General features: G+C 37.4%; 2 protein-coding genes across 7 annotated transcripts in view; one reads left to right on the top strand and one right to left on the bottom strand.

Moving 5' to 3' along the window:
• Positions 1-27,274, top strand: part of CMSS1 (cms1 ribosomal small subunit homolog) — a 360,808-nt gene that overhangs the window by 14,576 nt on the left and 318,958 nt on the right. The window lies entirely within an intron of this gene.
• Positions 1-27,274, bottom strand: part of FILIP1L (filamin A interacting protein 1 like) — a 296,405-nt gene that overhangs the window by 3,949 nt on the left and 265,182 nt on the right. For 5 of the 6 annotated variants that reach the window (XM_054044711.1, XM_054044701.1, XM_054044720.1 and 2 more), the window contains one exon: positions 12,015-15,128. In XM_054044711.1, the coding sequence (XP_053900686.1) occupies positions 12,359-15,128 (2,770 nt within the window). In that variant the 3' untranslated portion in view covers positions 12,015-12,358. Of the gene's footprint in view, positions 1-12,014; positions 15,129-27,274 lie in introns of those variants that run through there. The other variant, XM_054044746.1, reaches the window with a different exon arrangement.

The following is a 27,274-nucleotide window of genomic DNA, read 5'->3' as shown; positions in this document are numbered from 1 at the left end:
AAGAATAATTTCTGCAAATACACACCACCCTCTTGCACACTGATTCCCTCTCCTCTGTGTCCCTTTCCTGGGAAGATGAAGAATTCTCTCAGCTTTCCGGTCTTCTTTCTGACAACCAGAAGAAGCATTCCCTGAGCTGGTACTGCTACTTGCTCCCTCTGTCCTTCAGTACTGCTGTCTGTCTCCCTGACCTCCCCTATGTAAATGCCCTCCCCTTTCTGCTCCCTGTCCAGAGAGTTGGCAGGGGGTGTGGAATTCAATTCAATCATCCTTTAAGTAGCAACTGATGCTTCCCAGCACCCGGCATCCCCTTTTCATCACAGTTCCCACTTCTGCTCTCCAAACACCCCTAGAAACTAGCCCATTCCAAGATACTATCTACCTGGGACTTAGTCATTTCCGAAGTGAAATATATACAGGCCTACTAATTAAGGGGAAGTATAAAAAAAGACATTCTTACTGTTTAGGCTTTAAAAATAGGCCTTGTTTGAGATGTGCAAAGCAAGCATTGGTTCTCAATCTATAAGCACGATAGTAAAACATTAGATTCAGATATTAATTTCACAGAATAAGATTAGCTTGTAAAATATGTTAAAGTTTGTTGGCAGTAATGTCAGCAGTCATTAAAATGAACGGTTAAGATTCATTGTCAAAGCAAATAAGGTGTAGGGTGCTGAGAACCAGGGCAAACTGCAATTTGATAAACAGGCTTTGTCCTCCTGCATGTTAAATTAACCTCCAGAATGGATGTCAGTTATTGTAAATAGTAATTGAGTGAGAAGAGTGAATACCTAGTAATGTGGAAATTGTAATGCATGATTGGACCAGTGGCATATCTAGCCCTGTGTCCTTTTTTTGACAGTGGGCAGAGGCAGGAAACTCTGCAAGGGACAATTATGAAATAACATGCTTGGGGGAAGTTTATTCTATTTCTAACCTCAGGCAGTCAGTAGTTAGGTTATGCTTTGAGCGTGAAGATTTATAGTCATTATATGTTTGTGTCTTATTTGCATTCATTTGATAAGGAATTGTAATGATGGCCCGATTTTAAATGAAACAGTAGCAGATATTTTAACAAATTTAGAATTTTTCTCCTTTTATGTTTTCCGAGTCATCAGTGTAAATTAACCCTTTTTGGGGGTTCAGAAGTGGGTGTGTGTGTGTGGAAAGCAGGAGGGGTGTGTGGAGGGACAAGATGGGCATGTTGAAAGGTACCAGTTCTAGCTATCTGATGGCTGTCTCCATCTGCTTGAACCCTAACTCTCCACTCTGACTTCTCTATGGTATATAGCATGACATGTGGCTGCATGTTTTCTGTCTTAGGGATTTATGCCTTTCATTAATGGACAAAGAGGAGGGTGCAGTGCTCATGGCTAGCTTTCCTCATGTATCTTTCTGCCTCTATTATAGAAATGCATCTAGGAAAGATAACACTAAATTCGGTTCTTTTTCAGCACTTTAGTTTGAATGGTTTGAACAGCAGAGGGAGTCCTGTCTTAATTTTTGTTCTGCTCAAACTCTCTGTTGGCTGTGGGATGGCTCTGTACAGACCAGTTATGCAAACAACCATATGAATATCTTGACCGACCTTAGTTTGCCCTCAGATTGCTGAGGGCAGTTAAAGTGTGAGCCTGATCTAGAAAGGGCATATGTATGAGGCTGCCAAAAAGAAATGTGGTGATTGCTTACCCCTTGTTTTAAAACATTTCTCCATGTGCTTCCTGAGGTCATTAAAAGCTCAGCCTTGCTGTCCTTTTCATGAGTGAGTTAGGGCTAAGTAAGGAGGGCAGGATTGGGCCCAAGTTGTTGATTTGTATAGTTCTCTCCAGCCTCCCCCACCCCAGCGCCCTTCCAGTTAGTCCTGTTTCACTGAGCCCCTCTGTTTTCATTCTGAAATCTTTCAGGAAGTCAGAATGAAGGTTTTCAGTGGGTGGGTGGGTGGGTGTGTGTGTGTGTGTGTGTGTGTGTGATTATTTAGAAACACTGTACTTTTATGCAACAAAGGTCCCAAATGCTGCATCTTGCTGCTGTAGGAGTTTAGGTAACTGCTGTTGTAATTCATTTTTTACAGTTGCTAATGTGCTCTCTCTGTCTTTGCCTTATGGAATCCTGGTCAACACTCTGAGGCCAAGAATTCTCAACTTTAGACAGCCTACATACTCTCTGAAGATACGAAAATAAGTAGTCTGACTTTTAAGAGGTACGGAGCACCCACTGTGTTCCTCCCTTAGCTGAGGGAGAAAAAGACATTTTGGAGCTGAGATTTGAATAAAGAGAAGCAAGTTGATAGGGTAGAGATGCTTGCAGGAGCTGCAGAGGAGAAGGCCTTTGTGCAGACATTGGGGAGATAGTGGGATGTACATAGAACACAGTGGGTGTGGCCACAGTGGGTGGTCCATGGAGGATTTTCAGAAGGTCTGAAATGAATCCTGGAATGAATAGGAATCCAGTAATGCTGAGTAGCTTCACTTAAATCCTGCTGTAGTAGTTCATATACTAAACTGGCACTAGATTGTTTATTCCTCTCCAGAGGTATTAATGTTAAACAAAACCAGTTTAGCTACAGAAGCGCAAACAAAGCATCTGCAACCACATTTCTCTTTAGTTTCTATCTTCTGATTTAAAGGGATGCTGTCATGGCTGACTTTTTCAAAATATGGCCTGTCTTTTTCATATATCTGTAAGTAGTCAGCATAGTGAGTTTACACAGTGCCTTTCCTCTTAAAATTTCTTCTTCTATGCTTTTTTCATTTTCTTTATTCAAACTGCAGAGGCAGTGCCCAGGAACAAACCCTACAGTTACTGACTGTAGTGCATGGTTAGGGTGCAGAATGGAGAATCTAGACACCTGTGTTTTAATCCTGGCTATGCCACTGACTCACTTTTTGACTGTGGGCAAGTCACTTCACATTTCTGAACCTGTTTCCTCATTTCTGAAGTGTGGTTAAAGATTCTTGTCCTCCTTTGTAAAACGCTTTGTGTCAGATTGTGATACCCATTTCAATGTGACTATTTGTGGTACAAGGTACCATTGAACATATATAACACAGGCTGGCCTTTTGCGACCTGTGCTTGAGACATATCATTATTAATTTTTTATTAAAATTTATGTATTTGTTATTACAGTTAGTAACGGGGGAGGAAGATATCAATAAAACCGTTTTGGACGTAAAATGGTGGCTATTTCCCCTAAAGTGCACACTGGCATTTCAAAACCTGTAGGACAAATTTAAAAAATTCTGGCACTGCCTTTAATTAAAAAAAAAAAAAAAAAGCCTTATTGACGTTGAATTGCATATAGAACTTTAAAAAAGGGGTGGGGTGGGGAATTGCTCCTGAGTATTCAGGCCTGTCTGCCAAGTGTTAAACTGGATCATGTTTTTATGGTTGAATTGTAAACACCTTAGAAACTGGTGTCTCTGTAGAAATGCTGACAGGTCCTTAACTGTAGCAGTGTGAATGGCTCACTATTACCATATTGTAAAGTACCAAGGGTGTTGAGCCAGTTGGCTCACTGGATAATCCTAACCCTATAATTTTGCATGTAGTGGACAGCTTGTGCTGTGGAACTAAGTACTCTTGGATTTTGCCATTTTTAACTGGAAGTTAGAGGAAAGGATTGGAAAAAGGTTAATTGTAATAACTTGTGGTGTTGATTTTTGCTTTCCAATGCATATGATGCCCCAAGGGTATCTTGATTTTTATTGTAGAGTGTTTCATTTGCAGTGAGAGCAGGATAGAACTGCTTAGTTTCATGAACTTGAACTATTCAGAAGGAAAATTTATATTAGAAGTAGATGCAATTTCTGCACCGGTGACATGATCTTTGTCAAAAGCTCAACCACACAGGGGAGGTTTGGTGCATAAAGATATTATTTTTTTAGACTTTTCTGTGGAACTCATCTCTACAATATCTGAGCACCGTATAAAAAAGGCAAGTCTTAATATCCCCATTTTGATGGTGAGGAACTGAGGCGCAGAGAGGTCACACAGGGAATCAGGCAGAGTTGGGAATAGAAGCCAAAATATCTAGAGTCCCTTTCAAAAACCTTAACTACCAAAATTTTATCATATACCCTTCTTCTCTTCAGGATTGTCTTAACTAGGACATTTTATCTTCTTTAAACTTGGCTTTTAATCATTGAGATAGCTGACACAGTGCTGACTGGTCAGCATAAACAAAGACATTTTGTGTCCATCATCAGGTCATCATCAATGAGCTGTGGGTAAAGTCTACCAGGACCAGGGTTTACCCAGGAGTAGTTGATGTAGTGATGAACACAATTTGTTCTTTTCTGCAGTGACTAGTCATCCATGGTCAGTGTTGTGTCGCCTAACTCAGTAGTTAAAAATTGTGTTTAAATGCAATTAAATTGTCTAGTGAAGACAAGCCTGTGTTCCAAAAGCAAGGTACTGCTTGAGCTTAAAGGGAAATCTCCATTTTCTGTTAGTAGTTTAATTAGAGGACTTACTCATTCTGTAGGCTGGCCCCTAGAAGTGCCAATACTTGAGTAGGATTGATTCTATCCGGTAGAGGGCAGTGTTGACACTTGTATGTTAGCCCGTTACCTTCATGTACATTGGTAATGTTTTCAATAAACTCATTTCCTCTTGGTTTAAATCTGTTTATCTATTCCTTGCATAAGATTGTTGGCAGCAGAGATTCTTTTGTACAGATTCTGGGCAACTAAGGATTGCTGTGATAACTTTTTTTATAGTGTTTTGTTTTCAAAATGATTAGGGTGACCAGATGTCCCGATATTAGGGGCTTTGTCTTATTTAGCCAACTCTACCCTCCTCCTCCACCCACAAAAAAATCCCGATTTTTCACACTTGCTCTCTGGTCACCTTAAAAAAGATGCATATGAAGCTGTAGGACTAGACGTAAATGTATTTTAAAGCAGAAATTTCTTCAATACTGGGATTGATTGTGCAAAAATGTAAATACATACTCTCCCCCCTCCCTCCCCATTATTATTTAGCATACTTTGTGGGAGCACACAGAGGTCAACCGTGTTGGGGCCCCATTGTGTTGGTTAGTGCACAAACATTTGGAAAAGAACAGTCTCTGCCCCAAAGAGCTCACGAATGGGGTCCACATTTGGAACTGCTGTAGATTTCAGGGTAAGTTTTTTCTTCTGTGAAATCCACATTTTAAAAGAGTTTAAACCAGTATCACCTTCTAGTCTGTGGTGGGATGTTTTTGTTTTTTGTTTTTTGTGGTGTTCACTTCTAAAAGAGAAACACGGTCTGTAATGACCAGAGTATGAGTTTAAGAACTCCTGAGTTTTAATCTTGTCCAGGACTGACTCGCTCTGTGGCTTTGAAGAAGTCACTTAACCCCTCTATTTCAACTTCTCCAGCTATAAAATGAAGACATTGTTTCTTACCTTCCTCTCAGGGGTGCTGTGAACATGAATTAAAGTTAGTATTGTACTTTGAAGATGAGAGTGTTACGTACTGTATGTGCTAAGTATTTTTGAGGGTAGTGCCAATATCTAAATGAATACACACTTTTTCCCTTTTCAGAGAAACCATCAACAAGATGAAAGCCTTTTCTGGTATATTTAAAACCTCTTCACATGTGAATCCCACTCTGTGCCCTGTTATGAATCATGTTTGGTCGTAACAGTTGACTAAACTGATTATTTCGAGTGTGTGTCTCTATGTTTGAGTCCCCTCAGCATGTTGGACAGGAGGTTATGTTCTCGTGCAGAGAATGCAATAATACTCTGTGGCTGTTGATTGTAGGATTTATCCTTGTAATAGCATTTCACAGTCAGATTATATTTGTTAAAACCTTCCTGTTACTGGGGGGTGGTTTTAGCATTTGATTTTAGCATTAAAATGTCTCTCTCACACCCACCCATGAACTCGTAAGATCTTTTCTTGTTACACTGGTAACATAATGTTTGTTCTATCCATTGCTTAAGTCTGGAGATTTGGGAGTTGAGTCAGCTTTTGTTTAGCCTGTCTCAATATCTAATATTTCCTAGTAATCATGCACATGGTTCCTCCATCTCCATGCCCCAACCCAGTAGCATCAGATTCATCTTAATCATTCTGCCATACAATTATTTCCCAATTTCTTTCTATGTGGGGAAGGATGCATTTTAAAACCTTGTAAGAGATATAAGGAGTCCCTGGTGTTTTTTTTTTTTTTTTCAGCTTTATTTGTCTATTCTCCTTCTGGATAAGGAGGATTTAGCTGGCTGTACCATCAATTTTCATCAATTCATCTTCTTAACTAGCTATTAGGGGTTGCTGTTGAACAATGTCAGGCACTGTCTCTCATTAATCGGATGAGCATGTTACTTCTGCAGTATTTTAACCTGTGAATTTTCCAAACAGCAGAAGACTGGGACCAAAAGTCAAAAGTATGTCTCTCGCAAGAAGGTAGAAAGCACTGCCATGCTACTAGGCTGGCCCTCCTCCCAAATAAATGGGCAAGGTTTTCAAACCTGTGTGCCTAAAATTACTCTCCTTTTTCCATATTTAGACACCTAAATAAATGGCCTGACTTTCAAATGTGGTGAGCACCCAGCAGCTCCCATCGTGCTTATCTTCAACGTGAAAATCCAGTACATCTGTCATGGGAGGATGCGGTTGAGGACAGGGGACAGTCATGTTGGGCATCAAAGAAGTGTGCCGAAAAGGGTGCTAGCTCCTCCCTTTCCATAACCAGTTAACCCCCCTCCTCCTTCTCTGAGGGTTTGACCCCATATCCAGGGGAAGGGTTTGTTCAAAGGCTTGTTAGGAGAAGGGCTCACTGAAGGATTTGGGAAGGGGTTGGTGTCAATGCATGATGAGACTTGCAAGACTGGCCTTTGAAATGCTGTGGCAGCTTCTTAAGATGATCATTCTGCAGGGGTTTACAAAGAACAGGGCAAAATATTGGTTTTGGACATTCCTGTTTTTCAAGGGCATATAGAGATCCTTACTGTTTGTCTTATGAGAAGGATGGAAGAGAGGCCTTAGTTGAACTTGCTTTCTAGGGAAATCTTTTGTGTACACCTGATCTAGAAACGTTTTATTTAATAATCAAGTATCTTTTTTCTATATATATTTTTTTACCATAGTTTGCTAATTTCTTAAAGTCAAAGGGGGAGAAAATACTTTTTCCCTGTAGAAGTGAACCATGAAGCAGAACAGAGCAACCTGTCTTGTTTTTTTGTCCTTTACTGCTTCCGTGTGACGTATAAGAATAGCCTCAAGCTTGCTTCTGCCCTCTGGCACGCGCGCACGCTCATACAGTTTGATTTTAACGTTAGAAATGTCAGGGTCTCTTTTTTGGTAGAGAATGTTACCAAGATCTTCTGGAAGTCTGAATTGTGAGATGCTGTTTGAGGCTGTAAACCTGAGTTGTAGTTTTCTCTTTCCCCAGCTGAGATAATAAGAACGGCCATACTAGATCAGACCAAAGGCCCATCTAGCCCAGTATCCTGTCTTCCGACAGTGGCCAATGCAAGGTGCCCCAGAGGGAATGAATGGAACAGGTAATCTCAAGTGATTCATCCCCTGTCACCCATTCCCAGCTTCTGGCAAACAGAGGCTAGAGACACCATCCCTGCCCATCCTGGCTCATAGCCATTGATGGACCTATCCTCCATGAACTTGTCTAGTTCTTTTTTGAACCCTGTTATAGTCTTGGCCTTCACAACATTCTCTGGCAAGGAATTCCACAGGTGGACTGTGAGTTGTATGGAAAAAATACTTCCTTTTGTTTGTTTGTTTTTTAAATCTGCTGCCTATTAACAATCTAACAACAGTTTACCTGTGGCAATGTGGATGGCAGTACGGGCTAGCTGCCTGAGTGCAGTCCTATTTGTGACCCTCAGGAAGTACTCGAGTGGGTACTGCAGCTACATTGTGGTTTTTAGCACACTAGCTTCATCAAAGCTCGCGTGTGTACACCTATGCAACCTGGAATTATACCTTCCAGCTACAGTGTAGATGTACCCTAAGACTAGGCAACCCCTATTCTCTTCCCCTTTCAAGACTGAGAATATTCCCTTCCCCTCAGCTGTGTAGAGGGAGAGCCGCACTTAAGGTTACAACCTCATGTGATATTGTACTTCCAGAAATCTTGCTGAAATCTTCCAACAAAAAGATCTGCACTTTCTATTGTAATTATGTAGAACAAAATATTTTAAAAGCTCTTCGATAGTCTTCATACACAATAATGAAGCACAGTAAGAAGCTTAAACTTTTTTTGCACTTTTCTGGTAATCTTTAAAAACAAGAACCCAAGATTCAGATATGTCCTACTCTTATTTTTGTTCTGACTTCTCACAACAAAGGTACAGTTAAAAATGGAAGGAGAAGTAAGGATAGAATGGAAGAGAGTCAGTGACAATCTCAGGGAATCTATACATGGTACAAGGAAGAAGGTCACCAAATCTATCCACCTCCTCTTTCACGCTAGAGATTGTTCCATTTCCTGTGGTGCTAGTATGGTTTAATATTATGCTAACAATTTATCCACAGCTATGTCCATTTTTAACATCTGCACCCAAGTTAATTATTTTTAATTACTTTATAAATAAAAGAACAACAAATTTTCTTCAAAACCTTGGGTCAGTGGCCATTACACAAAATCTGAAGTCTTTCATTTTCTCTTTCTCTGTCTGACATACATGCATGACATGCAAGTCTGTGTTTTGGTTAACAAAATATTCAGTTGATGTGGTCTACTTATTTCCCCCCCCCCTCCAAAACAGTCTGTGATTTGAGCATGGCATGGTGTTCTGTTCCAGAGATTAAATTAATCTGATTCAGCTGGGTTAACATTTTCTATATCTATACTTTCACTATTATTATTATTTATTTGCATTATTACAGTAGTACTTAAAGGACCTTCTCGGGTTTGCGGCTTAGTTGTGCTAGCTGCTGGAAAAACACAAAAGATAGTTTCCACTTGCAAAATGAAATAGTGATCCTGACCCTATTTTTGTAAAGTATTTTGATATCCTCTCATGAAAACTGCTTTATATTTGCTATATTGTTATTCATTATTATATTTTAATATTATAATACTTTGACCTTTTAATATAGCACCTTTCATCAAGGGCTCATAAAGCAATTTATAGATAAATTAACTGAGCTTCATCCTCCACCCCACCAGTGACGTAGGTAAATATTATCATGCCTGTTTTAGAGATGGGAAAATTGAGAGCTGGAGAGGTGAAGTGACTTGCCCAAGATGACATAGGGAAGTAGTAGCCGTGCCTTCAACCACTAGACAATGATTCCTTTCTTTGTGACAACCTTAAAGCTACCTTCTTTTAGTTAAGAAAGTTATTTAAAATTAATTATGCTACAGTCTGTAAATATATCCACCAATGCATTTGCTCCCTCATGCACTACTGATCAGCTCTTTGGAATAAGAGAAGAGTGAACAGTCTGTCTTCTGAAAGCCTGACTTGTAATTGAAGTTGTTGCTCCATCTTGCTCCTGTGTAAGTCAATGGCAAAAATAAATACATCTCGGAGTCCATGACCCTGCATGTATGATATGTTTAGTCTCTTTGGCAGAGGGCATATCTGTTGATCTTAATCAAAAGGTATACTGTTATGGGAAATGTGACAAAGATGCTCACAGGCAAGTTTGATGCAACTTTTCTGTCAATAGTAATATCCTATGGCTGTTTCCTTTGGCTTTTGTTAATTAAAAATTATTTTCCTGTAGTGAAAATGGTCTCTTAGTAAAAAATGAACAAGGCAGAATAAGCACTATCCTGTTGAATAATTAAACTTTTTAATGGTGTGATCTCTGGTCTAGGGCTTTTAATTCACTTAATATAGAACTCTTGTTCAGAAGAACGGGGCAACTGTCCAAAGGACAAGAAATGACTAAATCTAATTCTTGCTGTATAGTTAGTTTTTTTGAAAGACATTGTAACAGATTACTGCCTAGTTGTTGTTAATCAACTAATTTCTGTGCATCTGGTTAGATTGCAGATGCAAACCAGAATATTTTGTTTTCTACATAATTTTAAAATAAAAAACAAAATGTAATGCTAAATGTATGAGGACAGTAATAGGATTTTTTTTAAAGGACTCTGGCATTTTCAGTATTTTCAAATGTCTGCTAACAGAATATTGGTGATTACTGCAGAGTTATGCACTGTTGTAAAATGTGCATACCTACAGGATCTTAACAGTGTATGTTGAAAATTAGTTACGTAGAGATCTAATGTCTATTTTGGATTGGCACTGCAGAAAAGAATGCTAAACCAAATGTAATAAAGGGTATGTTATTACCGTCATATAAGATTATGCTCCTTTCGGTCTTGATTCTACAAGATGCTGAACACCTAGTGATAAGTAACTTCCATTGAAGTCAGTGGATGCTGAAGTCAATAAGCACCTTGCAAGATAAGAGCCTTAAGGAACATCACATGCTGAGCCTGATTCTGGTTCCACTCAATTCAGCTTCTGAAGTAATTGGAGTTAAATGGATGTAAAACAGGAACAAAGGGCTTAATCCAAAGCCCACTTTGGATCAGGCTGTAAGCGAGATTGGGTTGGGCTCACACTATCTTGTATAGTTTAAATCTTTTAAAAAATGCTGTTGCAATAGTGTGCACTTCTTAAAAAAACGATTTAATTGAAACTCCCATGGACCTTACTTTTATTTCTTTTTCCATCATTGCTGATTATCAAGATACATTTTTGTTTTCTCTAAATAGAAACTTTTCCTTTTACAATCAGCTATTGTCTTCTGTCATAATCATTAGCTCCCCATTCAGCTTTAGCACGTGCTTAAAGTCCTTTGCTGAATCAGTGTTGAAGGACAATTAATATCACAGTTCATAATCATGGAAAAGATTATCTTTATTCTGCCCAATTCATCTTGAGCTGTGATGTATGAAGTAGAGAGCTTCTGTTTGTGCACAAATCTCTTTATGATGATTAGCAAAGTGATGAAAGATTTGTTTTCTAAATGCATAATTAAAATTGATGTTTAACTTTTTAAAAAGCTGTTTTTAAAAGAGTGAATTTTAGTAGTAGCTCTTTATTTAGAGAAAGAGAGGTTTTGGGGAAGTGAATTCGAGACCTTTCGGCCCTATAAATAATTCAAAATGAAGCTCTGGTGTCACTGTATGTAATGTTCTCCAAGAGGTTAGCATTGATTGCTTCTTACTCTTGGTATACAGACAAATTGAGGCCAGCATTGCTTATACTATTGTCATTATTTATTATTATATGCACTAATATAGCGTCCATCGCTGTGGTGTGTGACACAGTTTTGTCTAAATAGCGGAATTGTATTATTAGTGTCTGTATTGTGTCTGGAGAGATGTATACATTCAAATAGTTGGACTATAGTATTCTCATTTTTTGTAACCAACTTATTTTATCATTTCAGAAACTATAAGGGGGTCTTATCATTCATTTTGCTTTCTTTTCTTCACGGTGCCTAACTAATATGTAGAACGATGGACTGTAATCTGGGTTCCAACCCTGCTGCCTTCTTCCCTCCTACTTTGAACAATAAAATCATGCTGTGGAGCCATTCTTCTGGTTGGTCTTTTTAAAATGTAAATGTTGCTGTTCACGTTCTTACAAGGTCTTTAAACATTAGTATTTTTAATGTAGACTAAGAGCTTACCTTACGGAAAAAGAAAATATTTCTGTGATATAAACTTCTCAACTCAACCCCATTACAAAGGAAAGGTTTGAAGGAGGAAACAGATTGAGTTTTAACAGAATGACAAAGTGTTTAAAAAAATCCACACTCTCAAAATCCCCAGTGATTGACATGCCCCAAAACATGTGATTTATGCATCATGAACTTAAAATTGGTACTGTACATGTGATTTTGTGTGTGTTTGATCTAAAAATAATAATTTGAGTAATAAGGCTAGGAAAAATTTGGGAATAGAAGAAAGGTAATGAAATAGTTCTTATCTGTATTTAGCAGGCATTTCAAGGATTAAAATAAAAGTCTGTCATACATGCAAAAATACAAAATGCGCGCACACACACCAAAAGAACAAATAATTCTGCAAGCAATGGTAAAAACAACCAATTATTTACTGTTTTGTAATGTTAAAATATTTCACCAATACACCTTGCAATCAAAAGTAATGTGAGTTATGGAAAATGGAAATACATAAAGATGCATTTATACAAGTGGAAGACTAAATATTTTACATAAAGATATTTCAGTGAAAAGATATACAGTAAGTGCACACTTGATATGACTAAGCAGGCAAAACTTAACGTTAGTTCCAAATAGCATTGTACAGTTCATGCACAGATCTCTCCCAAAATAAAGGGGGGGTTTCCAAATTATTCTTGCTGGGATGAAAAATAGGATGGGTTGCTGGTAAAGGAGTCAGCATGGATGGGGATCAGTTATAGACATTACTTACTGTAATTTGTGATTGCCGTGGGAGAGGAGTGGCTGTTGGTGTGATTGTGATACTGCTTGTGATTTTACTAGTAGGCTTACTGGGTGTTCCATTAGTTAGTGCTGGAGTTCTGTTATCCTGAATTGGAGTATAAGGTTTTGCTGAATTAGCAAGAGCCTGAACATAAGGACTTCCTAAATGAATATGGATTTTATTATCCTCAGTAGTTATTACACTTGAACCAGTGCTGTTAGATCTTTGAAAGTGCCATGACGATTGCCTCTCTGGGGATACTCTAAAAAGAGTATGCTTGGCACCAATTTCCAAAGGCTCTGGAGAAAGCATTTGTTCTGGAGAACTTGAAGAACCTGTCAGAGCCAACGGAGACATTGTCCTTTCTGGAGTTATTGAGCCACATGATTCAGGAGTTTGAGATCTTGCAAAAGTAGCCAATGTGATAGGTGGCACGGCTTGCTCTGGACTCATGTAACCATCAGCTATTTTTGATTTTAAAGGCGTTAAAGAGGCATTTTGAATAATGGTTATTCTTTGCTTTGGTGTGCCACAGTTGGGTATAACTGCTGTACTAGTGTAAGAGTGAGGACTGTCTGTAGTAGGGCTTGTTTTTTCATGGGTAGCTGTGTTTTGTCCATGGTCTGGTGTAACCTGTATATGAAGACGCTGACCAGGTGTATGACTTAGAATTAAGTCTCGTGGCTGTGCACAATTTCCATTCTGTTTGTCATGAATTTTTCCATTTTGAGGATGGCTTTCTTTGGACTTCATCCATGAGATCCATAACTTTTTGTTTACTGCATTTGCAACAGACGAATTGCATTTGAAAGACATTGTTTGCTCCTCATCATTGTTTTCATCTTCATTATCACTCTCTTCATACAATTGCCCATTTATGACTGCTCGTTCTAAAGGAACAAGGCTCTTGTAATCAGGTGGTTCATTGTCTGCTGGATCTGTCTGGACTTCTTTAGAGAAAACCTGCAAGTCAGAAATTCTCCTTCCATTAAGACTCGGTCTAAGGCTCTTACTGAAGCGTCTGTATCTCTCTAATTCTTTAGTAAGGCTATCCATTTCTCTTGCTAACTCTCTGTTTTTGTTTTCTTGCTGGGTGAGTTTCTTCTGTAGGACCATATGATCATCCCGAAGATGACATATTAGGTCTTCTGTTGCCATGTACTTGTGAATTTTCTCTTTCAATGCATCTACCTCTCTAGACAGGTGCCCTGACTTTGCTGCTTCTTCTTTAAGTTTTTTGAAAAGCCACTGTTCTTGGTTGGACTCGGCCTTCTCTACTAATTTATACCTAGCCAGTTCCATTTTCACAACCTCCAGTTCTTCTGATAAAAATTTAGCTTTGTCTCGTTCATTGATGTATCTTCGCTCTAAAGACTCAAATTCATCTTCAGTTTTCATGAGATCATCCTCTATGGCCTTCATTTCTTTCAGCTTATTTTTCAGCCTCTCAACTTCTTGGGCAAGTTCTTTAATCTTGTTGTTCTCCTGCTGTAAGGATGTGCTTGATTTAGTTGTTTCTTTGAGTTTATTTTTAAGAAACTCTTTTTCAGTGACTTCTAGTGACTGAAGCCTTTTCCTTAGAATATTTACCTTGGAAAAGAGATCATTTCCTTTCTCTTCCTCTGCTTTTAGGTTTTTTTTCAGTTCATCTCTTTCCTTTGTTACACTGGACATTTTTTCCTCTGCATCAGATTTTGATTTCAGTGCCTTTTTACTTTCCTCAATTAGTTTTTCTGTAACTGACATCACTTTCTTTTGCTCCACCTGAAGTTGGGAAGTTGCAGATTGTAACTTTTCTTCTGTTTGCTTTATTTTTTCACTCATTGTCTTTCTTTCATCCACAAGCATGACCGTTAATGTTTTCAGTTTAGTTAAATCTTCCTTGAGTGTGAATTCTGTTTTTTCTAACTTGATTTCAATGGCTTCAAGCTCTCCAATTCTAGCTTTTAAGCCTTCCAGTTCCTGAGACAATTGCTTTGTTAACATTTTTTCTTTTTCTAGATTGCATTTCAGAGCGTAACATTCTTGTTTGCTCTTGTTGAAAGCATCTTCTAATTTCTCCAGCTCCATAATTCTTTTGCTGAGTTTGTCAACTTCTGCTTTAAAGTTCTTGTTTTGTTCTGCTTCTTTTTCTAATTTTTTATTAAGCTCTCTACACTGATCTTCCATTTTTATGAGCTCTTCATCTTTACCTTCCATTTCCAGGACACGTTTCCATAATTCTTCTGCTTCAGACATAAGAGTGGAATTTCCACATTCTCCTTTATTAATTTTTTCCCTTATGTCTTGCAGTTCTTCCTCTGCTTTTTGTAAAGACTTATTAGTCTCCTTTAATTCATCAATTTGTCGAGTGAGTGCTGTTAATTTTATCCGGAGCTGGCGATTCTGGCTGTCTTCATTGGTTAGTTTGGCCATCATTGTTTCTTGTTCTTGGGAAATCTTATTGGTTTGCGCTTGCAGTTCTGCTTCCAGCCTGATGGCTTTCTGCTTCTCTTCTTCTACTTTTGCTTCAGCAATGGTGAGTTTCTCGTGTACTTGCTCTGCAGTAGTGATTAGCTCTTGGATTTTTTGACTTTGTTGGTTCAACTGTTCTGTAAGTCTTTGCTGTTCATCCACCACCATTAAAGCAAATGATTTCAGTTTTGTCAGTTCTTCTTTCAATTTAGTTATTTTTTCGTTGTTTTCCTTCTCTTTTTTTGCCTGATAGGCTGTTTCTTGGTCAATCAGCTTTTTCAATCTGAAAAACACAAAATATGTTTGTTTTATTTTGTAGTAGTTTTTGTAGTGGATTTTTCAAAATACATGTGTTTAGAATTATGATACCATCTAGAGTAGAGGTGAACAAAGTGCAATCTATGATGTAACCTGAGGCTGCCTGACTTTGTCGTGCAGCGGAAAAGGCTACAGAGTCTAGAAGTCCTCACATTAAGTGCTTCATTTTAACCAGAGATGCCAGTCCATGTTGCTTATTCAGATCTTTGGGCTCTACTAACTGTTTCTGCAATAAAGGTACAGTACAGCCTTCAGGCTTCTGCATTTGCCAATACAACTCCATCAGTTGGGCAAGCTTCAGACACCCCACTCTAGAACAAAATTCAATTGTCTGGTTCCTAAGGTCTGATCTGCACACACTGTTTATATAGCTATTTAGCTGTATTGGTTATTTAGAAATTGATTTAGGTAAATCAGTACTAAAATCTAGTGCGGATGTCCATAGTAAGGGGTTGCATTGATTTAATTATGTCAGTGTAACAATTGATATAGCTAAATTAATACAAAAACAGTGTGTCAGCCATTCTAAATGAAAAGGGATCCTTGCCATCTTGTAGCAGTCTAATTCTGCTGTAAACAGGTAAATGCTTAGGTTGGTAGTTGTTGTTTTGCACCTCAAAAATCCCAAATTCCTTGTTGTCCAAAACTCAGGTCTGATGGTGTATCTGAAAGTCATAGTATGAAACCTTGCCTTTTCGTGAAGGCTTGAGGTGTTCCTTGAGATTTTCCTAAAATCAGGTTTTACCTGTAACTGTTGTAGCTCAAGTATAGATTCATAATCTTTCCTTGTTTATGAGATGCAGGATATTTCAGTGGTAAAAGATGTATGTTAGGACTGTGCATTTGTGTCCTGCAGGAACCGGAATAACCCAAATATCTTAGTATTTGGATCTTTTCATGGACCTTTCTTTTTTGTCCCTGAGATATTGATGGCGTTGAAATAAAATGTAACCTGACCTTTTCACTATTTCTGCCTCCTTTCCATCAGCTCTTTTTACTTATTTCTGACCCACAAAGTAAGCTCCTTGAAGGGTTAAAAAAAGCATGTGAAAAATATAAGTAGAAACAAGAAACAGAATAGAAACGCAAATACTAGAATCTCTGCGCACCAAGTCTCTGTGCGTGTAATATCTATATTAAATAACATTCATTAGGAAAAAAGAGATTATGCGGCAGGACTCTTTCTAAAGGCCCATGTTACCACCATCATCATCTCATTCAGGAAGAACTAGGTGGTTCTCCCATACATGCTGCTCCTTAATAAGCTGTTCCGTGACTTGAGGAACGTAGTCCTGAGGGCTTAGCCTGCAGTCTCAGCAACACCTACCCATTTGGCAGTAATAGAGCCTGGATTCTTACATGGTAGTAGAAAGCTGCTGACACTATTTAGGTTGATCTGGTACTTGTCCCTTTGTAATGGGGGCAGTGAGTAGAGGTTTCCGACATTGGCTATACAAAATTTCTCACAGCACATTCACTGTACCCAAGGTATTTATTCTGTTACTGCAAATAAATCATTGTTCTTGCAGTGAAGTTCTTTATGTGCAAAATTGACAGCATGGACAATAATAATAATAAAATGTAGTAAGCTTAACTTATATGGAATCATTCTTACAAACATTGTCAAATTATTTCAGAGTTTTTAATAATATAATTGGGAAATGGACATTAAAAGGCGTCGGCAAGGGGAGAATTTTTTTAAATGAACTTTGAGAAATGACAGTGGGTTGATAAGGCTGATGAATACAGGAAGTCTGCTCAAATAGCAGGAGCAACAGAGTCAAAGACTTATTACTACATTGTTGCTATTAAAAAAAAAAGTTCTGCTTAATGACTCTTTCATTTTTATATATTACAACTTGTATTTCTAAATTTCCCTGTCTTCCCCACCCCTACCTCTGAGTGCTTTAGTAGTGGAGTTCAGTTGATGATTTGGTGTTGCCATAGACACAAAACTATAACAGAAGCATAACTAGCAGTTTCACTTGGACTCGTTCAGCTTTTGTGTGTGCCTGAGGTTAGCCATCTTATAATAATGCTGGTTGAATTTATTCCAACTTATTAGTCTTGGTTTTACTTTATCAAATTGTTTCCTTAGCTTGATCGTTCTTTTTTAAAGGGGTACTATCTGGACAATGACCAAATGAATAATACCTAAATTAGCTGTTGAATATACTACTGATTATCTTTTAATTAGGTGATATCTACTTAGCCCAAAAAACAAAAATGTTTGAATTCTTTCTATGCCTTAAAGTTTTATTTCTAGAGGACGTGGTTGGCCACAAAACCTTAAACAGTTCTAACTTTTCCGTGGTTGATTTATAGTGATTTTATAATGCAATTTAGTTAACAGATTTTTCTTTAATTTAAATGTTTCAGTTGACTGGTGTCTAAGTGAGTAGTCACAGAAATCTTTCAATATGTGTACTTCATATGTATTCCAGTTTGTATCTTCATTCTCTTCTATAGTATTATCTCTCTAGTTACTGGAACTGCTTGTTAAAGTAAGGGACCACTTGAATCTTAGAATCATAGAATATCAGGGTTGGAAGGGACCTCAGGAGGTCATCTAGTCCAACCCCCTGCTCAAACAGGACCAATCCCCAGACAGATTTTTACCCCAGTTCCCTAAGTGGCCCCCTCAAGGATTGAACTCACAACCCTGGGTTTAGCAGGCCAATGTGCAAACCACTGAGCTATCCCTCCCTCCTCCAATAATCTGAATAAAGTCTTTGCTGAATAAGGGCCTGAGACTCAAGTGAGGTACACAAATTGAGCTTTGATCAAGTCTGTTCTGCGTCTGTATTTGAACGAGCTAATTATATTACCGGTACTGTCCTGGCTTAATGTCTAATCTGGGTGAATTCTCTGGGGCCCAGTCTGTTTGGTCATTCTGAAGTCCTAGTCAGGCATCTGGAAGGGATTTCTGCAGTATATTGAAAACATTATCCTTCACTGAAATTTTTTTTTTAAATGAAATTTTGAAAACCTACTCAGAATAAAAAGCAAGTGTTTCTGTACCCTGTACCCTCAAATTCATCTCTTCCCCAGCCTGCAAAAAAACCCTAACCCAAGTAAACAATAGCTATCATCACTTTGCTTCTATGTTGTATCCCATTCCCGATCTCACATCTGTTTTTGTAAAATGTATGCTTTTTGGGGCATGGATTATATCCTCCCCTGGGTTTAGAAAACACCAAATGCACAGAGGACATCACAATACTCTAAATAATGTACCTTACCTTAAAATCCTGTTGCATATACATATAATGTTTGTCAAAAAATGGAAATGCATACAAACAGGGCAAAAATAAAAATACAAAACACATTGGTTTCATGTTTGTTTTCCTAAAATTTCTTACCAGAATTAGAGGAAAACAAAAAACCACCAACCACAACAAAACACATACCTCTTACATTTAGGACAGTGTAGAAATTACAATAAAATTTCCAAAATATTTCAACTGTATTTGGGTTTTTATCTAGGTTTCTTAAAAATACTGTTTAACTAGATAAAATCAAATACAAAATGGAATATTTTGATAATGCTCATAATTTCTTCACATCCATAATTGTAAGATAGTTGTCTGGTTTTTGGAAAAGAATTTTAGGAAGGTGATTAGTTTCACAATGTGTATGTTAAACTTTAGTTTTTGTTTCTGTATTTTAGACATATAGTATATGTGTATACAATATGAGATTTATGGGATTATATTAGTGCTGTTATGTATTTGTTGTTGAGATAGCAAAAGTAAAATAAATTGCCTTAACATCATAAATATTTTCATTGTCTTTTTTGAAGGGATGTGAACATTTCCCTGTAGTGTTTGCAATTCAGGCATCACACTACAGTACTAGCCAATCAGAAAGTGAAATTGATAAGAAAAACATGAAACTGACTAGTTAGTTTTAATTGAACAGATTGAAAATCCCTTCCTGCAAATATTTAAGACCTTGATCCTGCAATGAGCTAGGTGTGGGTGGACCTTGAGGGGCTCTCTCTAGGAGTCTTCCTGTGTGGAGCTCATTGCAGGATCAGGACTTGACTACCTAGAGGGTATTGTGGGACTTTTTCACAGTAGCAAGTAGTACACCTGGTGGGAAATGTGCACTTACTTTTTGTGCTTCACTGAGTCAGTCCTGAAACAGAATAAAAGGTGCCGAGCAAATTTTATTTTGTACAGTGTTTTGAGGTTTAATACTTTAAGTTGTATCTATAATATAGCTAATTTTTTTGCCTTTTTTTTTTTTTAAATGTGATTTTTAACCTGCCAAGTCTCCTCTAAAGAACACTAATACATTTTGCTGGAGAGTGATCAGGAAGGACAGGAAATCATCGATAAATCATCAGGCTGTCCAATTAGGTTAAATATTTGAATTATTTTCATTTTGAGTTGTATTTCATAAGAATGTAGTTACATTTTAGACAAAGATAGATACATCATTTAGACAAAGCATTCACAGACAATTCCAAGTACTTGATCCCATGGGATGACAAGAGCACTAACTGAATCCAGTCCAGCAAAAACAGGTCTTGGAAGCTGTTTTTATAGACATGAATGTTTGGTAGTTAAACAGAGTCAAAGCAGTGTCTTATTACTCCTTGTTTTCAGAGCTTCTGTTATAGTTATATAAGCTATTAACCTTATTCTGGTTTATCATCACACTTATATATGAAATGCCAATTGCCTGTTCTTTTAAAAAAAAAATCATATTTGTCATCCTTGAAACTCTTATTTTTCATCATAATTGACTTTTTTTCAATGCACATATTATATTGTAGAGTCTCCATATGTATTCAACTCTTCTCCATACCTAAGTGCTGGGTTAGATTGCACTGGGTTAGATTGCACTGATTATATTTAGTATCATATGACTATCTGCCTCTTACAAAACATATCTAACAGCACATTGTTTTACAGTGTCATGTGATATGTTTTATAAGTGGGGTTTTCCAATATCTTCATGTATTATATTACGTTAGTATAGTTTGACTGGAATTTTTGTGGGACAGTAGGGGAAGTGCTCTCTTTAAGTTTGTGTTGTGAGGAAATCTTGATTGCGGCAGGAATGAGATCATCAGATCCTTGTTTTTGTAATCTTTTGCGTCTCGCTCTGTTTCTCATATTTAGTCTGTTCAGGTATGAAATATATATTTTTAAGTACCAAGAGTAAAACAGACCAACGTTTCTGCACAGTGAACCCTTGAAAAGGACAAGTTCTCAAGGATTTAATAGAAAGGGACCTCGGCCTATAAAATTTGGACCTTGACAAGTCTCCCTTCAAATAGTGAAGAAGCTGCTATAGCTGGAGTTTTGGTTCAGGCCACAGAAATGACAGATATTTCAAGTGCCTAAGACACACAGAGACTTTTATAAAGCTTCAGATTAATATTTTTGAAGAGAATTCTAGTGTCTATCTTGGAAGCTGTGTATAAACCTAAAATATTTTCTGTATTTGTAAAGCTTATGGATGTGTTTATAATTAATTTTAAGATGTCATTCAGCAAATATTCTACAGATGTCAATTTGAGGAGACTTCCTAATATGTTTTTGGACATTTATTTGAAATTCCTTTGTATAATGTATACAAAAATTTTAAGCTGAAAGTTTGAAATGTAAATGAAATCATGATTCTTACTCTGTCTGAGGCATTCTTCCCAGTAACTAGAAAAGCCAAAGCCTGGCCACTAACAAGAAAAGAAACATGCTTTATCACTTCTGGTAAGTCCTACAAATTGGTGTGAGTTTTGACACCAATAGAGTTAAGTATTTCTTTCCGGAAGAAAGTCAGTCTTGCATTCCCTTATAGTTTATGGCAGTAAAGCTTAGCTTTACTAATTATTTTCCAATCTTGGGATGTGTATGCATAAATTTTTCCTCCCCTACAATCCTACTTATTGATGTGTAATATTTATAAATACCTATGTTATGGCTATTTTTTTATCCTATGTATTATCTTTATTGGTGCTTACTTTTTTCCTTTTATAAAGAAAGTCAAAGGCTTCTAAAATCATAGCAGCAACAGCATGCCTTTGGTATTATATAATGTATTGGCTTTATCTCGATCTGTCAGTACTGTCCAACAGAATGGCAACACTTTATTTTAGAATTGTGCATCTCAGTATTTGACATTATTTTTAAACGATTTTTTAAGAATTAAGTCCAAATTTGAATGAAAGGAAAATTAAAGGCACATCAGATACAAGATCCAAGAGCATATTCAGACAAATGTCTTGATATGAAAGCTTAATTTAAAATGGGAATTCTTACATTAAGATATGTTCTCCACTGGGCAGTTAATCACATCTTGATATCATCCTTATAATCCCAAATTGTTTTATAAACTTAACATTCCTAGACAAATAACTATACAGGGATCTGTGCTGCCACCTCTGGGATGAAACTCAACAGCACCAGTTTAGGACAAGAAGTGAGGCATACCTTCTCCATCCATAATTGTAGAGAATAGGTAACCAGAATATATTTACCTGAGTTGGAAGTTAGTCATGATGCTGGATGTGTACACAGACACACACAGACATAGTCAGGAGGGGAAGAAAAAGTAATATAGTCTCTATAACAACCAATAGTGATTGGGGCCTTGGTTTTAGTCTTACTCTAAACTGCAATGCTCCTTTAATATCCTCCCAAAGGCACCAGTTCAGTATTGACTGCTAGGAAAGTGTATTAGCTCTTAAGTTATCCACCACAGTTCTTTTTTATCTAAATGTACATTGGTGATTATCCCTTCATACAACTCTAATCAGATGGAGATTTGTTGGGATCTTAAACAGAAGGCTTTGTAGTCTGGATGCATGAGTAACTTCATTTATGGAAATTAAAATGAAACATGCACAGAGAAAATAATATACCCCACTAGGTATATCAAGATATAATTTATTTGCTGGGCTGCCATGTATGTCTTTAAAGGGGACATGTAACTTGACTCTTTTAATTGACTAATTTTAGAAAATTTAAATATTTTGGTAGAACACGTTGTACTTTGACAGTGCCACAGAATCATTTAAAAAAAAAAAAAAAGAGAGAGAGAGAGGGTAGTATGCACAGCCTCTCAACATTCCTTGAAAAACACATAGAACAGTTTGCTCTCCTTTTGATGTTTATTAAGTCTTTTGGGCGACCTGAGAATAGCAGCAAAAAACATGCTAGAATCTACCCTGTCTCCCCACATAATCCTTCTTGTATATGACTGCCTCCTTGATTTCAGTTCAAACTTTGCTGTTATTGCTAACTGTTCTCATGCAGGGCTTTGGGAAGTGTGTTCCTAGAAACTCCTCCCCATCAGAAGTGCACAGGAGTGGTATCACACTAGTGCATAAGACAGAAGTTGAACTGACCAATAAAAAAACCTCTGAAAATGACTATACACAACAACTACCGTCAGTGCCAAAAATCAGAGGTGAATCTAGCTGAACTGCTTGATAATAGTGAACATAACATAATAAAATGTAACATCTTGGGGGTGGGGTGGAGTGGAAGGGGAGGAGAGAAATACCAAAGCGCAGCCCTCCACAGTAGCATTTAAGTTCAGAAAGGAACTACACAAAAATCAGGAAGCTAGTTAAACAGAAATTAAAAGGTACAGTGCCAAAAGTGAAATTCCTGCAAGCTGCATGGAAACTTTTTATAGACACCATACTAGAGGCTCATTTTAAATGTATACCCCAAATTTAAAAACATAGTAAGAGAACCAAAAAAGTGTCACCGTGGCTAAACAACAAAGTAAAAGACACAGTTAGCGGCAACAAGGCATCCTTTACAAAGTGGAAATTAAATCCTAGTGAGGAAAATGGAAAGGAGCATAAACTCTTGCAAATGAAGTGTAAAAGTATAATTAGGAAGGCCAAAAAAGAATTCAAGAACAGCTAGCCAAAGAGTCATAAAGTAACAGCAAAAAATTTTAAAGTACATCAGAAGCAGGAAGCCTGCTAAACAACCCGTAGGATCAGTGGATGATCAAGATGCTAAAGGAGCACTGAAGGACAATAAGGCCATTGCAGAGAAACTAAATGAATTCTTTGCATCAGTCTTCACGGCTGAGGATGTGAGGGAGATTCCGCAACCTGAAGCATTCTTTTTAGGTGACAAATCTGAAGAACAGGAGGTTTTGGAACAAATTGATAAATTAAACAGTAATAAGTCACCAGGACCGGATGGTATTCACCCAAGAGTTCTGAAGGAACTCAAATGTGAAATTGTAGAACTACTAACTGTGGTATGTAGCCTATTATTTAAATCAGCTTCTGTACCAGATGACTGGAGGATAGCTAATGTAATGCCAATTTTTTAAAAAGGCTCCAGAGGTGATCCCGGCAGTTGCAGGCTGATAAGCCTAACTGCAGTACCAGACAAACTATAGTAAAAAACAGAATTATCAGACACATAGATTAACACGATTTGTTGGGGAAGAGTCAACATAATTTTCGTAAAAGGAAATTGTGCCTCACCAATCTACTAGAATTCTCTGAGGGGGTCAACAAGCATGTGGACAAGGGTGATCCATTGGCTATAGTATACTTAGATGTTCAGAAAGCCTTTGACAAGGTCCCTCACAAAAGGCTCTTAAGCAAAGTAAGCTGTCATGGGATAAGAGGGAAGGTTCTCTCATGGATCGGTAACTGGTTAAAAGATAGGAAACAAAGGGTAGGAATAAATGGTCAGTTTTCAGAATGGAGAGAGGTAAATAGTGCTGTCCCCAGGTGTGTGTACTAGGGCCAGTACCGTTCAACATATTCATAGTGAGGTTAGCAATATTTCCTGATTATAAATTACTCAAGATAGGTAAGTCCAAAGCAGACTGTGAAGAGTTACAAAGTGATCTCACAAAACTGGGGGAGTGGGCAACAAAATGGCAAAAGAAATTCAATATTGATAAATGCAAAGTACAGCACATTGGAAAACATAATCTCAGCTATACATAAAAAATGATGAAGTCTAATTTAGCTGTTACCCCTCAAGAAAGAGATCTTGGAGTCATTGTGGGTAATTCTCTGAAAACATCAACTCAATGTGCAGTGGCAATCAAAAAAGCTAACAATTTTGGGAATCATAGGACAGAAAATATCATATTGCCTCTATATAAATCCATGGTACACCCACATCTTGAATACTGCATGCAGATCTGGTTGCTCCATCTCAAAAAAGATATATTAGAATTAGAAAAGGATAACAAAAATGATTAGGGGTATGGAACAGCTTCCATAGAGGAGAGAATAATAAGACTGGGACTTTTCAGCTTGGAAAAGAGACGACTAAGAGGCGATATGATAGAAGTCTATAAAATCATGACTGGTGTGGAGAAAGTAAATAAGGAAGTGTTATTTACTCCTTATAATACAAGAACCAGGAGTCACCAAATGAAATCAATAGGCAGCAGGTTAAAAGCAAACAAAAGGAGGTATTTCTTCACACAACTCAGTCAACCTGTGGAACCCTTTGCCAGAGGATGTTATGAAGGCCAAGTCTATAACAGGGTTCAAAAAAGAACTAGATATGTTCATGGAGGATAGGTCCATCAATGGCTATTAGCCAGGATTGGCAGGGATGCAAAACCATGCTCTGAAGGGTCCCTGACCTTTGTTTGCCAGAAGATGGTTATGGGTGACAGGGGATGGATTATTTGATGATTACCTGTTCTTTCTTTCCCTCTGAAGCACCTGGCATTGGCCACTGTTGGAAGACAGGATACTGGGCTAGGCAGACGATTGGTTTGACCCTGTATGGTCGTTCTTATGTTCTAAATGGTTTTGGCTTACTCCCAGCAGTTCATGTGTTGAAAAATATTGTTTTGTCTAATTTCTTATAGTTCTCGTAATCTCTGGTGTTACAAGTAACAGTAGATAAAAATTTTTCCATGGAAATCTGGTTTTCAAGTTATTGGTGTGTCTCTGTAATTTTTTTTTTTTTTTTTGGGTATCAAAAATTTGAGTGCGAGTTCTTTTGAAAAAACATAGTTACAAGTGAACTCTGTATTGACCAGACTACGGTAATGAGCTTTACTTGGTGTTATCCTTGAAAAACTCCCGCAAAAGAGAGACAGCTTTTGGAGTGCTGAGCTGTACTGTTCTGATGTTACATTTTGAGGTACAGCTTTCTACCTCCCACCCCCTTTCCTGGATTTAACTGCTATTTGAATAATTTTTGTTTGATGTTAGAATTGATATCTATTATTGTTAATATGACAATGGCATATAATTGTGCATGCAAGATAAATGTTAATCTTTTTCTGTTCTAAAGTCTTGTTTCCTCTTTGACTATCAATTTTAAATGAAACTATGAACTATTAATGTTGTGGTCACACGTACATGATGCTTTTATTTTCTTGGCTAATAGTTTGTTGTTGTTTTTAATATTACCATAGTGCATCCTTTTTCCATCTTCCTTTCTGCAAAGAAAATTGCCTGTGAAGCCAGAAATAAAGAAAGTAACTTCAGATGCAACACCAGAATTTGGAACTCCTTGAATTTACGTCAGTCAGGAAATTATAGTTTTGCAGATGGAAAGCTTACAGGAGGAAATGGAAAGATTAGTCTTGAGAGATGTGGTATAGTGGTCAGAGAAACAGGACGATGAGGCAAGAACTCCTGAGTTTAATCCAGACAGTGCCTCAACCTTCCTCTTTGGTTTGAACAAGTTAAATTCTATACCTCAACTTCTGCATCTATAAAATGGGGATAATAAGGTTGACGTATCTGACAGTATATTTTCAGAATCAAATGATTAACGTTGAAAATGCTTTAAAAGGGCTAAGTATTGCCATTTCTCAAAAGTCAAGGCAGATCCAATGAAATCCATTACTGATTTTTATATTCAAAGATTACAAATTCATTACATTTTTAATAAATTGAATTTATGGCGGAAATCTGTGTTTTACATCCTCTATTTTTGAAAAAGTGCATACTGTACATTTATTGCTGGAAAACTCTACCCTTCTCAGCAGCCTGATCTTAAATCCTTTCAAATAGCTACTGTTACAAAATACTCAAAGCCTTGAAGATAAGCAACTACTGTGTTTGCCTTGGAATTCTTGTTGTTAAATTTTCTCTATGGCCAATTACACATGGAGGTGGGTTTTGTTATTTCTGCAGAATATAAGTATCAGCCAGCATGCTGCTGCTATAACACAGCGAGTGAAAACTATGTGCAATAATTTAACTGTGGTTACAATAGAAAATCTTTTTATAATTCTTCCATAGCATCTTGAGCATCTCAAAACGCTACCAAAATTAATGCATTAATCTTCCCCACTCCCCTGTGCGGTAGGAAAGCTTCTTCCTCTCTCTTCACAGGTGGGGAAATTAAAGGCAAAGACAGATTAAGTGACTTGCCCAATATAAGACAGGAAGTCTCTAATATTTCCCAGTCTGTGACTAAGCATTGCATTACTGCAGTAAATGCTACCTACTTAGGTCCCCAAATGTGAAATTTCTAAGTAATGATTATGAATAGAATTGCAGCAGCGCTTGTGCAATAACATTTTCTGCGCCAGTTCTGAAATCCCAAGGGGAAAATAAATTTGCTTGAATTTCAGGTCCTAGAGCTAAGCATGCATAATTACTTCTAATTAACAGGCATACTACAATATTCTGCAGATAGTTAAATTTTAAGGGGGAGACAATAAAAATACTATATTGGGGAGCCTGTCACATTCTGTTTCAATGTAGTCCATAAACCAGGATTAAAACTGTGTTTTTTGGCCCATCTATACTGAGTGGGTAAACGGAAGACCTGGTCTTACAGCCCTTGGTTGTGTGAGTGGTGCCGCTGACTTCAATGACTACAGGACAGAGCCATCTATTTCAAAGCTGTTTAGCAGGAACTATGTTTGAACACTTTTAAAAACATGATGAAAATGCCAGAGTAGAAGAAGAATGAATTTTGTCTTTGGTTTCTGATCAAAATTATTTAAAAAATGAGTGAAATGACTGAATTGCCTAGGCCATATTCAGGTGAACGTAAGTCTTGTTGATGAAGCCCGTCATGAAACTTGCAACTTCAGGTCCGTATCAGAAGTGCAACCCCTTTAAGTCATCCCTGAACATAGTATATAACTGTTCAAGTCTTCAAGAATATCTCTGACATGCATTCT

Source organism: Malaclemys terrapin, chromosome 1, assembly GCF_027887155.1.
Source record: "Malaclemys terrapin pileata isolate rMalTer1 chromosome 1, rMalTer1.hap1, whole genome shotgun sequence".
In the NCBI taxonomy this organism is placed as follows: Eukaryota; Metazoa; Chordata; order Testudines; family Emydidae; genus Malaclemys; species Malaclemys terrapin.
The sequence above is the reverse complement of the archived record's forward strand: the minus strand, read 5'-3'. Positions and strand labels throughout refer to the sequence as shown.